At 37.5% G+C, this 15,591-nt stretch overlaps 1 protein-coding gene across 2 annotated transcripts; it reads right to left on the bottom strand.

The window, feature by feature from the left end:
- Window positions 1-3,724: 3,724 nt before the first annotated feature.
- slc25a16 (solute carrier family 25 member 16) lies at window positions 3,725-14,542 on the bottom strand. 2 transcript variants are annotated; one of them, XM_036574007.1, is made up of 10 exons: window positions 14,431-14,542; window positions 11,497-11,641; window positions 10,771-10,863; window positions 10,439-10,572; window positions 9,833-9,896; window positions 9,578-9,699; window positions 9,069-9,135; window positions 8,766-8,928; window positions 8,110-8,178; window positions 3,725-5,634 (listed from the first exon to the last, which is right to left on the bottom strand). In XM_036574007.1, exons 2-10 carry the CDS (start codon window positions 11,594-11,596, stop codon window positions 5,478-5,480), a joined length of 969 nt encoding a protein of 322 aa, XP_036429900.1. In that variant the 5' UTR covers window positions 11,597-11,641; window positions 14,431-14,542; the 3' UTR covers window positions 3,725-5,477. The 2 variants fall into 2 exon arrangements, with proteins under 2 accessions (XP_036429900.1, XP_036429899.1); XM_036574006.1 differs by lacking the exon at window positions 14,431-14,542 and adding an exon at window positions 14,029-14,183.
- Window positions 14,543-15,591: the final 1,049 nt, after the last annotated feature.

Genomic DNA, 15,591 nt, shown 5'->3' with positions numbered 1-15,591 from the left:
TTAAACTTCTTAGTTTAGTTAAAAGCTCTCCCAACTCTCATTTCTCTGTTAACATAGAATTTGTTTTTTACTCCATACTCCATAGTTGGGACTCCTTCTATCACACAATCCCACCAGGCCTTTTCTCCTGCTCCAGACATGGACAGCTGTGGGATCAATGTGGTTCAAACTCACAGTCTTCTGATGCTGGAGTGAATTCTCAGACTGTTGCAACAAACATTGTTTAAAGTGTATTAAACATTTCAGCACACAAAACTCTGACTAATTTCAGGAGCTTGTGAGTGCTGCAACGGGCTAAGCATTCATACTGACCAGGAAGTTGTGAGTTTGAGCTCCTGTAATGCCATATCCATTCGTAACTGGAAGCCAAGTATAGAAAATGCCTGGCGGGACTGTTGGATGGAAAAAGTCCCAGCTAGTGGGCAAACTGTGTAAATAAACAAACCTGTATATTGTTTACTTAACTGAAAACCCTGACATCATTTGTACCTATATAATTAATTTATAATGACTTACTTTGTTGCAACAACTTATCACTCAATCTAGACTTGTTGTTTGTACTGTCTGATTGAAAATTCAAGCTACCTATTTTTGTGAGAAAGACGAACTCAAAAGACAAGCATTAGGTGAGCATGTGGCAGAGTTACCCAGAGTTCCTATAGCGAATTAGTTGATTTCTGTTTGTTAGCTCTTATTAGACATTGTTTGTATGCAAATAACATGTTTACATTTTATATATATATATATATATAATATATATATATATATAGGTTAAATATGAATTTGGATGTACTTTGTTTCTAATGTATGTTTTAATTACCCTAACTATGAATGTGTTTAGTGTCTCTGCTTAGTAGTCAGATTGGTTTTAACAAAACAAACCAGTCAACACCAGTGCTGTGCACCTTTGCTTCAGCGTGAGGTTCATTGTAACGCCCGGTTGGCAGTATAAACTAGAAAAGGGAGCTCAGAATCGGATTTTCCAGTTCAAAACTGGATATCTGGCTACCCTAGTTAGACACATGTAGGTGTCAAGCAGACACAAGTGTACACTTTTAGATTGTAAAAGATCTGCAAAGGGCCAGTATGGTGACAGGTTTTCATTTGAAACAAGCAGGTACTCACCTGAGTACACTTGAATACCGGTTACAGTCTTCAGACAACTGCACGTGAGCTTGTGCTGTGCTGAAATAAAACCCTGTGGCCACACTCGCCCTTTCGTGGATAAGAGTGGACATCCCTGTGCTAGGCCTACTATACTAGCTAGCTAACTATCACAAACAAACAAGCTGGCAAAAATTATTTTTAAAAATATGCATTATATGGCCAAATTTAAGGGTGAATTATTGTGGGTGCCGCTAAAAAACACATCCCCATTCACCTCCCTTCTAAATCTATGGCTATGGCAACTAAGTATAATATATATATTATATAAATATATATATTTCTTTACACTTTCACTCATTTCTGGAAGCTTGCTTTCAGTTTTTGAAATACATTTGCAGGAATTTACACACCTTCAAAGATTCTCCTTCCAAATAATTCAAAGCACATTCAGTGTTGAAGTCTGGACTCTGGGGTGGCCATTGCATTTTTCTGAGAATACCAGCAGCATCTTTATTTGCATATTTATTCTCTTTTTTCCCTTTTCTCAGTACCGGATTCTTGAAGCTTGATATTCTCCTCTCTCTCAAAGATAAAAGCTTTAAGCGCTGTTTATCTGATGGTGACAGTTTTGATGGTATACCAGGTCTTGCACAGTTATTCAGACTCTCATTTTCTCTATATCTTTTAGGAATTTTAAACTCCAATTTTGGAAACTCGTTTTTTCACTTATTTTGCTTTGACTTGTCTATATTTTATGGAAGTGGATTATCATATATCTCCTCAGTAATATCTCCTGGAAAGTGACTGTTTTGACTGGAAATTAAAAATAAATGAAGGGTGGTCTCTTTTTTCCATGTTTTGTATGTTATATATATTTATATATATATATATTGGAAAATGTGTTTTATTGTTTTGAAATGCCACTAAAAATAAATACCAATAAACAATAATACACCAATAACTAAAATAATAACTAAATAATACTTTATATAGTCTTTGTTGACGGTTATAAAGAGTGTGTAAAAATTCAGTGTGGTTTCCATGATGGTTTGGGAGTAGGAAAAAGTGCTGGTCATAACTTAAACCTAATAACCCACAAGATTTTAGGCATTCAGCCAGTTTCCACCACTCCTGCAGACTGTTAGGCAGGGTGGGAAAGAAAGAGCTTGCACTGAAGTAGGCTACCGGAATCAACAGTCAGAATGTTCTCAACATCACAATGATTTTGATACAAGAAGTGAAGAAAGTCACACATCATGGTGAAACATTTCAGCTGTGTGAGACAGATACAGTTGAGACATCACTGACTGAACATCACTTTATCTCTTTCCCTTAACTGGAAAATATTGTGCCCTTTGGCCTAACAAGGTTTCATAAGATGAACAGGTGCTGATAAAGGGGCTCCATGCTCCAGAAACAGTAACGAAAAAGTTAAATATATGGCCAACAAAAGAAAGCATTTTAGCATAAATATAAGTCGTAAATAGATAAATAGTAGAGTGAGCATCACACTGAACACTCTCTCTATCAGTTAAGATGAACTCAACACTAAAATGCTGCTCGGAAACTGGGCCTTCAGCTTTTAGGTCCAAATGATTATCAGTAACAACAATCTATAATAACTGTCACATAAACAATGACAGTTGATTTCACCCTGGGACCAATTATACAGTCACACACCTGTATTTTTATTATTCTTCTGAATTATTATAGCAGAGCCTCCTGAGATGATTTCTGAACAGGCTGAGGAAGTTCCACATTCATTTATATGTGAAAGTTTGAACAACACGGGACAAAGAACATGCTTCTAAGTAAAGGGAACAAATCTAAAAAAGTTTATGCAATTTTTATGCACAGTTTTGTGTTGCTGAATTTATGTGTTTATACATATACATATATTCAACTGATTCAACTGTCTTTTACATATATATATATATATATATATATATATATACACACACACACACACACACACACACACACTAAAATGTAAAATCACATTGTGCATTTATTACAACAACATTGCTACGTATTAAAGAGTCTGGGTGCTAAACTGGCCTGCCTGCAGTCCAGACCTGTCACCACTAAAGGTTTGGTGCATTATGAAATGAAAAAAATGACAAAGGAGGCCTCGAACTGTTCAGCAGCTGAAATCCTATATCAAGTAAGAATGAGAACAGACACACACACACACACACACGGAGAAGTGTCTTCTCTGAATGGGACGTGTACCTTATTTTCACATAGAACTCAACATGTAAAACCAGGGATGTTTTGCATATGACTGTATGCTGAGAACTTGCTGGCCAAAATCATACAGACATCACTTTCACTGTCTTTATTGGTCTCAGAAACAACTTTCTGTCACATATGCACTTCCAGGCTGAAATGACTTTAATATTAAAAAAAAAAAACATTGAGCTGGATGAGTCTAAACTTTTGCCTGATACTGTATGTAAAATGAAAAGCAGTGAGTCTAAACTTACATTGAATCTTGTCTCTAAACACGTCTATCATAGAATTCCATCTCAGATGTGGTTATTGGCTTTTTTAGCAGTCAGATTAGAAATGTGGATCACAAGAGATGAGGAAGTCAAATAAACACACACCATAGTAGTTCATTTACACAAACAGAAACATACATTTAATTTGTGTACGCACTGGAAAAACAGATGCAAAATTAGAATGAAAAAGTACAAAAAAGGGCATTTTCATTGATCAGTAGTTCAATACCAATGAAATATTTGTTCATAGCATTCAGTTGCATTCTGTATTCTGACACAAACAAAATACACTATGATCAGATAAATAATAATAATAATGCTAAAATTTCTCTCAGAACTGTTTTTAATATAACTGCAACATTAACAAGACGTTTCCCTTATTCTCCAAAATCCATGGCCACTTTCTCATTGAGACGATTTGATTCAATGGCACTGTTATAACAGATTATAATAATAAGCATGTTTGTACTAATCATTGTACAATGTCCCACGTCTGAGTCGTGTCTCAAATCAAACAAGGCTGTATGTGACAAATCTATAAGAGTAAACATTTACTTTCAGTCATTCCTTCAGCCAAACAGACAGAATCGTGTATTATGCTATAGAGAGCAGCAACTGAAGGTAAAGGCATGTATAGTGCATAAAGGACAGTAACATTGGGTTTAAAAGCTTTTCACTGATAAACCTGATGTATCCACTCAAGACTGCCACCAAGTGGCAATGGATAAAAACTCAATTTATTCAGATCAAACAAAAAAGGAGATTCAAGAAGTACAACTCTTGACTGACTTATGCATCTTTTTAAGCATAAACTCTAACATCAGCTTATTTTTTCTACATTAAATGATTCTGAATGGAATGACATTAGACTGCCTATGTTCCATGGTGCTGTAAAGATGCTAACACATCAGCTATTACAGCAAAGACAGCATTACAGGTAAAAGTTTCAGGTGGGTTATATGCAAGAACTGCTGTAAAGTAATTGAGAGAAACATAAAGCTGGCAAGGCAAACATGATCTTTAACCTGACCCTATCAGGTTCCCTTTCCCATCTGTAAATAAAAATGTCCATAAAACTATCCTCTACTATAGATATGCACATCTCGATTTCTCACCGAGTGTGCCTTAAAAGAAAAGAGAGATTTCTGTTCAGATAAAGTATGATTACATGTACTACAAACCAAGAGAAGATCTCGAGCTACTGCAGAAGGCATGTGAGCCATGATTGATCTGAAACATGAGTAGAAAGACGACTCTCACAGAATCATATCAGTCCTCCACTTCATAGGCAGCGGAGGTGGAGGGGGTGGGGGGATGCCGATGAAACATCTGACTGTTTCTGAGAAAGGTTTTCTGATTATTGCAGTATTATCTCGACACTGACAAGCACTTGATCACAAATATCCCATTCATGCACATAGTGGATTACAGCTGTGACATACTGTGGATTACAGCTGTGACATACTGTGGATTACAGCTGTGACATATAGACACAATGACGTTAACAGCAGCTGAAAGAAAGATCTATTGTGCGTCACTTGTTTTGCGTCACACAAGACATGTAAGAGTGCAGAACCTCGCTGATTGGTTAAGGCAGACTGTTCAGTGCAACCAACGTTTTTTCCGTAAACTGATCATTGCCAGTGATGACTGTTACGGGGCATTCCCCCTCTCTGTCTCCAAAGCGGGTTGGTGAGGCATTGCCCTCAACCTCACGCAACCCTGGGGGTTTGCTGGGCAGTCTGATGAGCTGGAGATGTAAGAGGTGGTCATTGGATTTAGCAAGCAGGGCTGCTGTGATGCTTCCAGTAGCTGTACGACAATTTGTTCTTGCTGTGGAACAGAGGATCAGCAACGGTTGCTGCACTAATTCAAGTGCAGGATTTGCTTCATAAACTCATATGTGGTGAAGGCGACGGCCTGGGATGGTACACAGCGGATGTAGTTGAGGGACAACCCACGGTACAGTCCTTTCTTAATCCCATATTGGCTGTACACATGCTTAAGGGTCTTCGTCAGGCTACTGCTCCAAACAAAAGAACAAAAACATAAATAAATAAATAAATAGTAATTAAATCAGACCATGGGCAACCACGTTAGAATTGCTAGCCCATGTAACACTGACCCAACGTTCAAGGCCTTATAGCTTTAACTGTTACAGAATAACAACTGACAAGCCAAATGAACCAGTCTGAATGGGGAAGAACATTCTAGAGTCTCCAAACAAATCAGTCTAAAAGACTGTCGGGATTTACTGGTGCTGGAGAACGTTCGGTCAATGTACTCTGGCCTTTGGATATTACGAAAGGCTTCAGAATGACTCTTGTGCTTTTCTTCATTGAACACTTAAGGGTTAAAGCACAAGCCTTAAATGAAAGCCAATTTTTTTGTTTGTTTTTTAAAAATACTCATTTAAATACTTAACATCAGTAGTTTATTCGCTCAATTGTTCATTTGCATTTCTCATTGCTCTCCCACACAATTCTAATGTAAATATAAATTGGTTGTGTTGGGTAAACCTTGATTAAGTAAGCCACAATCACTGTTTATTTGCTAAATTTAACATATTGGGAAACAATAAAAAAAAAAAAAGTGCCCAGTGCAAAAGTTGTAGAATATATTTTATTTTTATCACTTTCCAATATGTTAAGCTTAGCAAATAAACAGAAACTGGCCACTAAAATTAGCAGACAAATGTTTAAGTGTGTTCTCTGTAGAGGGTGTGTTAACTTATTTTCACTTAGAAAATCAACAAAACATGTAATGTGACCAGGAATGTTTAAACCTTTATATACAATGTCATATTACATAACCTGCAGTGATGTGGTTCTGTTGGAATGTCCAACAAATTGATAACAGAGGAAGCTTCAGATTCACCAACACCAAGAAGTTCATTTTCTCACATTTTAGAGCAACCAATCAATTCAGCTTACAGGTAGTGATGTCTTTCCTAAAACTGACCAGTGGCTGGAGAGAAATGACTTCTCAAATTATGTAGCAGTGTGGGACACTGTTAGGGTCATACACATCTGATCGGGGAACGTTTTTTAAGCCTACTGCCCGTTCCTCAGTCCAGTTAAGTATTTCTTTTCAGCATAGTAATGAAAGGTACATCACTGACCTCATAACCACATGTCTTTGCTGGATACAATGGATGCTGCCTTGGAGAAAATCATAGCAGACACAACATGGCTGCATCATGCTGAAAAATGTTTTCTTGCTTTTAACAGCACAGAATATCAGGTATATCAGGCCACACGGACAGGAGTGTTTGAATGGACAGTGAGAAGGTGTGCTAGCATGTTCTTTTTTTTTTACATTAGTTACTAATTTTATATGATATTATTGTATTATTTTCTGTTGAAACTGAAAAAAGTGGTGCTTTGAGTTTTCTATAATTCAAATGGACTAAACAGCTGTACATGGAAAAAATGTATCAACACTATTGCTGTTTATCAGCTTACTTACTTTTGGCCAGAATACTTTTGGCTGTGTTGATGTAACACATTTGTGTGCAATCATTTATATTCTAAGCACCATTTTTTTCAGCATGTTTGTTTGTGCAGTTACTGTGATTAGTTGGCTACAGAGAAAATTCAAGTTTAACTGAACAGTAAGTAACTTTCTGAGAAATGAGGTAAAGAATTATTTTCTTGATCGTATGTTATACTAAAACTCTTCTTAGCAGTTTTGGCTGAACAATAATAAAGAGTCATTTGATTTTGGTGGTATTGAACATTATCAGATATGGATTTATTTCATTTTAAAGCAGGAATTGAATATTTTGAGTCAGTTGCAACCTTTTGCAGGTGAAATAATCTGCAGCACAGTATAAACTGATGTGGTGATTGTACTTATAAATTTGATTATTTTAAAAATGCTGCAGAAAATGTTTAAGTAAATTGTCTAAGCAAAAAGAAATATTAAGAAAAGCAATTTGGAAACTGTTATTCTATATAGGAATGAATTAAACATTAAAGGGCTCGTATCCTCATTCTTTTAAAATAAAGGAACTCGAAACAATATTTAAACAGCGTCCACGTTTCAAAACATGCCGATCACTGCCCAGTCCACACAGTCCATATATGGAAATCATGCTGCAAATACAGCACATTTTGAATTTACTGCTTCAGTAATGTCACAAAAAAACTATTTACATAGATCCACTTAATCAGCTTACAGCAGTTTAGCTCCACCTCTTCACACTGAAGTTTTAAGGAATGTTACAGCCCTGAGTGCTTTTTGATCAAGGCACAATATTGGGCAGCCAATAACAATAGAGCTTGTTTATCGTATATCAGACACAGTAACAAAAACAGCATGTTCAATTGTAAAGGAGGAAGATGGACATAAAAAAGAATTATAGCCATTTTGGTGCCATACAAAAGTTATAAGTGGCTCTCAGAGGGAAAACTAAACGTAGGTAAGAGCCCATTAATGCTGACGTAGAGCTCACACAGGCAATGTTTGGCATCTTAAATCAAAAAACGACACTTACAGACATTTATCCGAGTCAGGGAGCACTGCTCCTAACTGCATTCTTCTCCGGGCAACATCTAGAGGATATCTAAACCAAAAAAGGCAGAGATACAAGAGAAAGAATTATACTGCAGCAGTAACACTTCGAAATGTACAGGTATTATATTTATACTGTACAGTGTTACAAATGAGTGTTTTAGTTCAGTGTTAAAGTCAACCCCCAACCATGTGCTGCTATACTGTACTACATCTAGCTCTATAGTGTCATTACCAGAAACCTCCAGACAGTCCTTCACTGTGATGGCTGTGTGATATAAGATGTGATAAGTAGGAACTTATGAAATGCTTAAAACAACAGTGTTTGTAATCTTCTGGTGGCACAATGCCATACAACAAAAAGATCAGGTATTTTTCAAATTCAAGAAACAAATACTAGACAAACACCTTTGTAAAAGAATGTCATACTTTTGAATGAATAATATATTACAAAACCCCTTAAATAGAGCCCTTAAATAGCAGCAGAAAAAAAAGGCTTTGGGTTGACAACTACAGTAACTTGTTATGCATACTAAAAGTTAATCCCTTACTTACTTGCAAACTATAAACTGGAACAGAGATTCAAAAACGGAGTATTGCAAGAAACGTCCAAGTAAAAACATTCCAACTGTAACTCACGATATAGTCTGAGCAATGGCCCCAGCGATCCCCCCACACAACAGGTTGACGTGAGTCTTCAGAACCAGGACATCAGGGTTGTCCAGTGATGGCTTGCCAAGAAGCTCAGGGAAGTGAGCCAGCCCCAGACTCTTCAGAGTACCAAATGTGAAAAAGGAAAATCCTGAAGAAGAAAAAGAACAGTGGTTCACTTCTTCTGTCCAAGAAAAGGCCATCAGCATCACCAAGTGTGCAGAAGCAATAAAACCAAAAAACACTAAAAATTAAGCTATTCGAAGTGACAATCGCACGGAAAAGCTTTACCTGCATAGGGAGCCATGCCAATGATGGTAGGAGTTAGACCACGGTAGAATCCAGAGATGCCACCCTCCTTTAAAGAAAAAGCATAGCTGGAAGAGATACAGACTCGCAATTCTCATTCACAAACTCTCCCTCTTAAAAGAGTGGGCGATATGGCAAAACTATAAACACTGAAATATGTTTTTTGAAATCTGCAAACAAGTTGAACAAAATGCACCAGCCAAACAGACGTCATATTTATGTTTTAATCCAGCGTTTGGAAAATTAAACTAAATAAACTAATGTTAAAAAGAAAAAAAAACTAATAATTGGTAAAAGTGAACTAATTAATTAAGATATTGACAAATGATTGAGATCCAGTCAGCTACTAGCTGTTAAGAGTTTCAGAACTACTGATGACACCCATGATGTACTCCAACAAGCACATCATAACTGATCACATAATTTACCATGATGTGACTATCAGAGAATATCATGAGCATTGTCATTTTTCCCACTCCAACCCCTTATACCTTCAAGTAGATGGTTTGGAAGGCGTTTCCTATGCCAGTGTAGCGATGGTCTCCCGTCACCTGAAACGCCAGGCGAGCACGAACCACGTCAAGAGGATAAGTGCAAATGACTGCAGTCATTCCTGAGGTAGAAATGTAGGCACAAAGAAACAAATTCAACACCAGCATTAAAAAAAATAGACATTCATTGAGCTAAGATTCTAAGAAAATAAAAATAAATCTCATCTGTTTAAGTGGATGGGGAAGATTACACACCTGCCATAGATCCAGCCATGAGCCGATGAATGTGCCCAGATATACCAAGCTGTGTACTGAGGAGCTATATGTGCAAATTAAAATCAAAATTATTACATGTAGTTTTCCAACTAGCATAGGGAAGACAAGAAGACATGTAATATTACAAATAATACTGTGAAAAAAATCAGTGCAGAAAAAGTCAGAGAAAATAAGGTAAAAAGCAGGTGTTTCTAAAACTGGAGTTCAAAAAAATTATTAAAAGATTAAAAAAAAAAATGCAAGACCTAGTAGACCACCAAAACTGTCACCATCTTTCATCTTTGAGAGAGAGGAGAAAAAACAAGCTCCACTCTTGCTTCAGATCTGAAAAAAACCACAGGTGTTTCTGTCCATCCTTCCACTGTGAGAAGACAACTCAACACTATGGGTCTAAAAGGATATGTAGCTGTCAAGAACCCCTTATATTTGCAGATTTTAAGAAAATTATAGGAAATATGCTGAAAAAGAATAACTTGTACTTCATTTTGATGTTACTTTGATGTAAAATTAAATAAATTCTCTGACTGCTGCACCGTACGTTATGTTAACTAATTGTATTACACAAAAAAAATAATAATGACATACTTTTTTATAATTGTCAAAGGCCATAAACTGAATGGCTCCATAAGGGAATATCCTGACCATCATCGCTCCATTCCCTTTGTACAGTCCGAGGAAGCCCTCTTTTTTTGGCACAGCCCTGAGAGTAGCAACCACACCTACAAAGAGTATAGGCATATTGAGTTTATTCAAACACAAACAAATTACAAACAAAATCATCTAGTTCCACCTAGTTTTATATTAAACATAACAGTGCTACATGGAAGAAAAAAGGTTCTTTGGATGTAAAGGTTCTATACCAATTAAAGCTTTTTTCCTTGAACCATTCAACGCGAGAACCATTTGATTTGGCTTACCTAAGTGTTTGTAATGAGGATTGTGGGCTTGGAGCAGAATTTTCACTCTGTCCAGAGGCGCAATGGTGGTCTTGGCACAGCATCCTGCTACACCTACACAAACAAACAGAGTGATATATCGATATATCATCTTATCTAAAGCATGACTAATCTTTAATGGCTAAACTGGGTCAGGAGGTCAGTAAAAGACGAAGAGCAGGTTTCTGTAACATGCATATTAAGGCAACAGCTGTATGTAATTCATGTCACAGTTAAGGCACAAACAAACCACAGAAAAAGTCCTATTCAACTCAAAAACCGTAAGAAGAGGTTAACAGTTTAGGTACCCTTACTCCAAATGAAGCACTAAAGTTAAAATTTCTTTTTCATCAGACTCAAACAGCATATCACAGTCTAGAATATTTTTAATAATAAAAAAATTGTTAGTGTTGTTTTAAATCATAAGCTAGTCTTTATGTAAAAAAAAACAAAAAAACAGAAAACAGAGCTCACTTGTTTGCATTCAAATACTACTATATTCATAACCATTTACATTGACACTCAGCACACACTGCACGCAAAGTGCATGCAAAATTACGAGCAAACAGAGCTCTTAGACCCACAGAGCTATCTCTCAGCACTGCATGCTGACACAGTAAAAGAGGGTTTGTCAATATATCACCGGATACACAAACTAAGCTCATTCACAACATTTATTCATCAAGAAGATGCAATGACAGACTTTACCTCCTGCTACGAAAGAGCGAAACCAGTAGTAGTAGTCCCTCTGAGCAGGACCTGGAACCTGAGGCTGACCAGCTGAGGACACCGACGCCTCTATTGCCATGCTGCCTGTATCAGGACTCCAGTGCAGCCATGTCTTCAGAGCACTCTGAAACACCAAAACAACATTTTAACAGCTTTGTACAAAAGACATCATGCAAAGCAACAAAGGGGATGAACAGTCAATAAACAACAAGCTTAAATTACTTTACATTAGACCCTGATAAACCAACAAATGCTCACTTGTAAGATATTTCAAGTCTGATCTTCGGGATTGCCCTGAAGTACATTATACAGTTGTGAAAAAATTAGAACACCCCATTAAATATTTAAATAGTTCTTTATTAGGAAACACGGACATATCGATATTTTATCATCTTTCAAACAATATCTACAGATAAACGTGATGTAATTACATCATCTTTGCAAAAACAAAGAAAATCTGACTTCATCATTTATTTAACAAAAAAAGAAAAAAAGATGCCAGCTCCTAAAAGTTAGAACACCTATGCCCTAATAGCTGGTATTGCTCCCTTTGGCTAAAATAACCTTAATTTAGGATGTTTCCTAAAACCATCTACTAGCCTTTGACATCAACTGGAAGAACAATTTTCCTATATGCAGAATTCTTTCAGCTGTGTGATGTTTAGGTACTTGCATGCACAGCCCATTTCAAATAACCCCACAGCATCTCAATAGAATTTAGATTTGGGCTTTGACTTGGCCATTCCAGAGCTTGGAGGATTTCCTAGTCTGTTTTGGCTCATTGTCATGTTGCATGGTCCACCTTAGCTTGAGCTTCAGTTTTTTTTAGACAGAAGGCCTCACGTTTTCCTCAAGCACCCTCTGATACAATAAAGAATTCACTGTGGATTCTATGATGAAGAGCTTGCCAGGCCCGTCTCTAGCAAAGCAGCCCCAAACCATGACATTTCCACCTCCATGCTTCACAGCTGGTATGAGGTTCTTGTGCTCAAATGCTGTGTTTGGTTTGCGCCAAACACGTCTTCTGTTACTGAGCCCAAATAATTCAACTTTGGATTCATCTGTCTAAAGCACATTGTTCCAGAAGGCAAACTTCAGTCTTGGCCTGATGTCTTTTTTGACAGCAAGGGTTTCCTCCTTGCACACCTGCCATGAATATTAAACTTGGCAAGTCTCTTTCTGATTTAGATGCATGTACTTTGACATCAGCTGTGGCAAGAGCAAATCATGGTTACATTTTAGGATTGGTGAAGACTTCTTTAGGCATCTTGCGGTCTGCTCTTTGGCTGAACTTGCTAGGATGGCCTGACGTGGCTGTGTTGGCAGTTGTTTTAAATGTTCTCCACTTGTAAATTATTTTCCAGACAGTGGACTGACTGATTTCTAATTGTTCTGAGATTTTTTTAAATCCTTTCCCAAACTCATAAACATTGACGACCTACTTTCTGAAGGTCTCAGAGAGCTCTTTGGATCTCGCCATGGTGATATATCATTCACTTCAACAATCAAGAGCAAACCAAATTATATGTCTGAGGTTTAAATAAAATAGGCTCCACCAAATCCTCTCTAACAACATTCTAATCATTTGCAGCAGATGTGATGCACCTTATTCTAAATTTGGCATTTTAAGTAGTAATAAATGTGGGGGTGTCCTGAGTTTTTCCTTGCATTTCTATTAATAGCATTTTACAAATGATTTTTTAAGGACATTTCTTCAGGTGTTATTTGTTTAGTTATATTACCTCCATCTCTCAATATTGTTAAAATGAGGATCAAATGTCCAGATGTTCAAATATCTTAAAAAAGAAAAAAGGTTTTCCTGCAGTGTCAGTTTTTTCACGACTATATGTCCAAAGGTATGTAGACGTCTGCTCACCCAACACTTGTCAAAGGTATTGATGGAGAATTTTAAGCCTCCCTTTAAGCCTCTACTAATCTGGGGAAGCTTTACACTAGATGTTGGAACATTGCTGTGAGGATTTGATTGCACTGAGCCACAACAGCATTAGCGAGCTGACGTTAGATGATTAGTTCTGGATCACAGACTGAACTGACATATCGGATGTTGCACAATCACTCCACAGAACACGGTTCCACTGTTCCACAGCCCAATGTTGGGGGTATTAATACTCCTCTAACTTACCTAGCTGACGACTGACATTGTTCATGGTGACCTTAGGCTGATCCAGAACAACTGTACTGGTGATTGATTTTCTATAGCGATTGCACAATCGGCATGAGCGCCCGTGTCAGCAATGAGAGCGCCTTAAAGTATCAATTAAATAGTTAAACAGCTGATCAATGTGAAATTGTCTGATTTTACAAGCTAGACAGACAGCTAACAGATGTTTTGCAACTGACTCAGTAAACCAGTTTAGGTTCATTGCTGGGAGCTTATGCAACGCTAAACTGATAATATCAACAACACAAGATTTCGCGATCTTTTGCTACTCAGTAACAAATACTCTATTACCAGAAAGCACACAGAAGCACGAAAAGCAGCCGTCCTACCCGATAACAAGGTCAAAAGCCATCTGAGGTCGGGGCTACAGACAGACAACCCCTCCAACCCTTCCACCTGTCCAGGACACACAGACTACATAGACCACACAGACCGTGGACTACAGGCCAAAACGCCGCAGAGATCAGGGGAGTAATGCAATATCAGTTAACCTTTGTACCGCCGTATGGGCTTTCGACACGAGTAGCTTTCTTTTCCGGATCACACTCAGTCGATAACGAGTGAAATGCCCGCAGGTCTGTGTGTAAACAGTGAGATCTGCTTCACTCCACAGTAAACACAGTGATTAGCGAGGAAGCTACCGAATGAACACAGCCGGGTGACGAACTAAAGTCTAGCAGGACATCATGTGTCTGAGTGTTGAGTCGTACAGATGTGGAGGGTTTACTTACTCGGGAAGTTGCGGACTTCAGATCTACACTCCACACGTGTGTGTTGGTTTCAACGCAGAGCCATCCGCAGTGCCCTTCATGGCTACTTTTTCTGTCGCATACTTACTGCGTCATCAGCGATAACGGCTGTCAAATGAGCTACGCAGCACCAAGTCATTTTTTAAAGGAGAGGTCCACCGATTTTTCTAAATTTCTACAATACTATAATAATGTCTGCAAGATGTAAACAAACGGCATTGTAAGGCAAAATAGTCCTCAAAGAAAACTTTTCACAGAAATACCACCATTATACCTTTGTCATAGGCTAAACTTTAAAGACGTGTAGGTTCACCCCTGAGAAATTTAAAAAATTGGACCCAACCAGATCAGATTTATGTACTAAATGTCAAACAAACAAGGGCACTCTCTTGCATTACATGTGGACTTGTACATATATTAATAAGTTCTGGGGTTGGATCTGCTCTGAAATCAAGCAGTTTTCATATGTATCTGTGCCTTTTGACCCCTTATTCCTAGTTCTAGGAGCGTCATTTAATAGACCCTCTGCTTATCAAGCTTTATTGATTAGAGGTCTCCTCGCTGTTGCAAGAAAATGCATCCTGGTCAGTTGGACTTCGTCTACACAACCTAGTGTAACTCAGTGGTGTAAAACAATATATAATATCCTCCCCCTTGAAAGATTAGTTTATTTAGATAATAAAAAGATTAAGAAATTGTATCAAGTTTGGGGCGAGTTCTTGGATTACACTAAACCGGCTATTAGGGATGTGCTACAGTGTTGAAATGGAGTAGGTTATGGTGAATGGGACTGTCTTTCTCAACCTTTGTGTCACCTTTGGTATTAATGTTGATAATACTGATTGCAGTACTATTGATATTTCTTATTTACTGTATTTAAATTGTTGCTTTATTTCTCTTTTGTTATGTTATTGTACTGCATTACACATAATATTATCACACTCTGTATCATATCTGTTTGCTATAATAAACAAGACTGAAGGAAAAAAAAACTATTTAACCAATTATCTGGAAAAAAAGTACTTTTGTGGCTAAAAATAAATGAAGGCTAATAGCTACCTGTTAGCCTGTAGATATGTAGGTTCACTGGTTGTGGTTCACTGGCACCCGAATGAACCAATAGCGGAACACTGTAGTATAACA

Source organism: Colossoma macropomum, unplaced genomic scaffold (genome assembly GCF_904425465.1).
Source record: "Colossoma macropomum unplaced genomic scaffold, Colossoma_macropomum, whole genome shotgun sequence".
Lineage (NCBI taxonomy): Eukaryota > Metazoa > Chordata > Actinopteri > Characiformes > Serrasalmidae > Colossoma > Colossoma macropomum.
This window is presented reverse-complemented; position numbering and strand designations above follow the sequence as displayed.

Coding starts and splice junctions, on each gene's coding strand:
- slc25a16 (XM_036574007.1), bottom strand. CDS start 11,596: ATGGCAATAGAGGCGTCGGTGTCCTCAGCTGGTCAGCCTCAGGTTCCA. Junction 9,897..10,438: donor CCTTTGACAATTATAAAAAA/GTATGTCATTAT, acceptor TTGCACATATAG/CTCCTCAGTACACAGCTTGG. Junction 8,179..8,765: donor GCCATTGCTCAGACTATATC/GTGAGTTACAGT, acceptor TTTTTGGTTTAG/ATATCCTCTAGATGTTGCCC.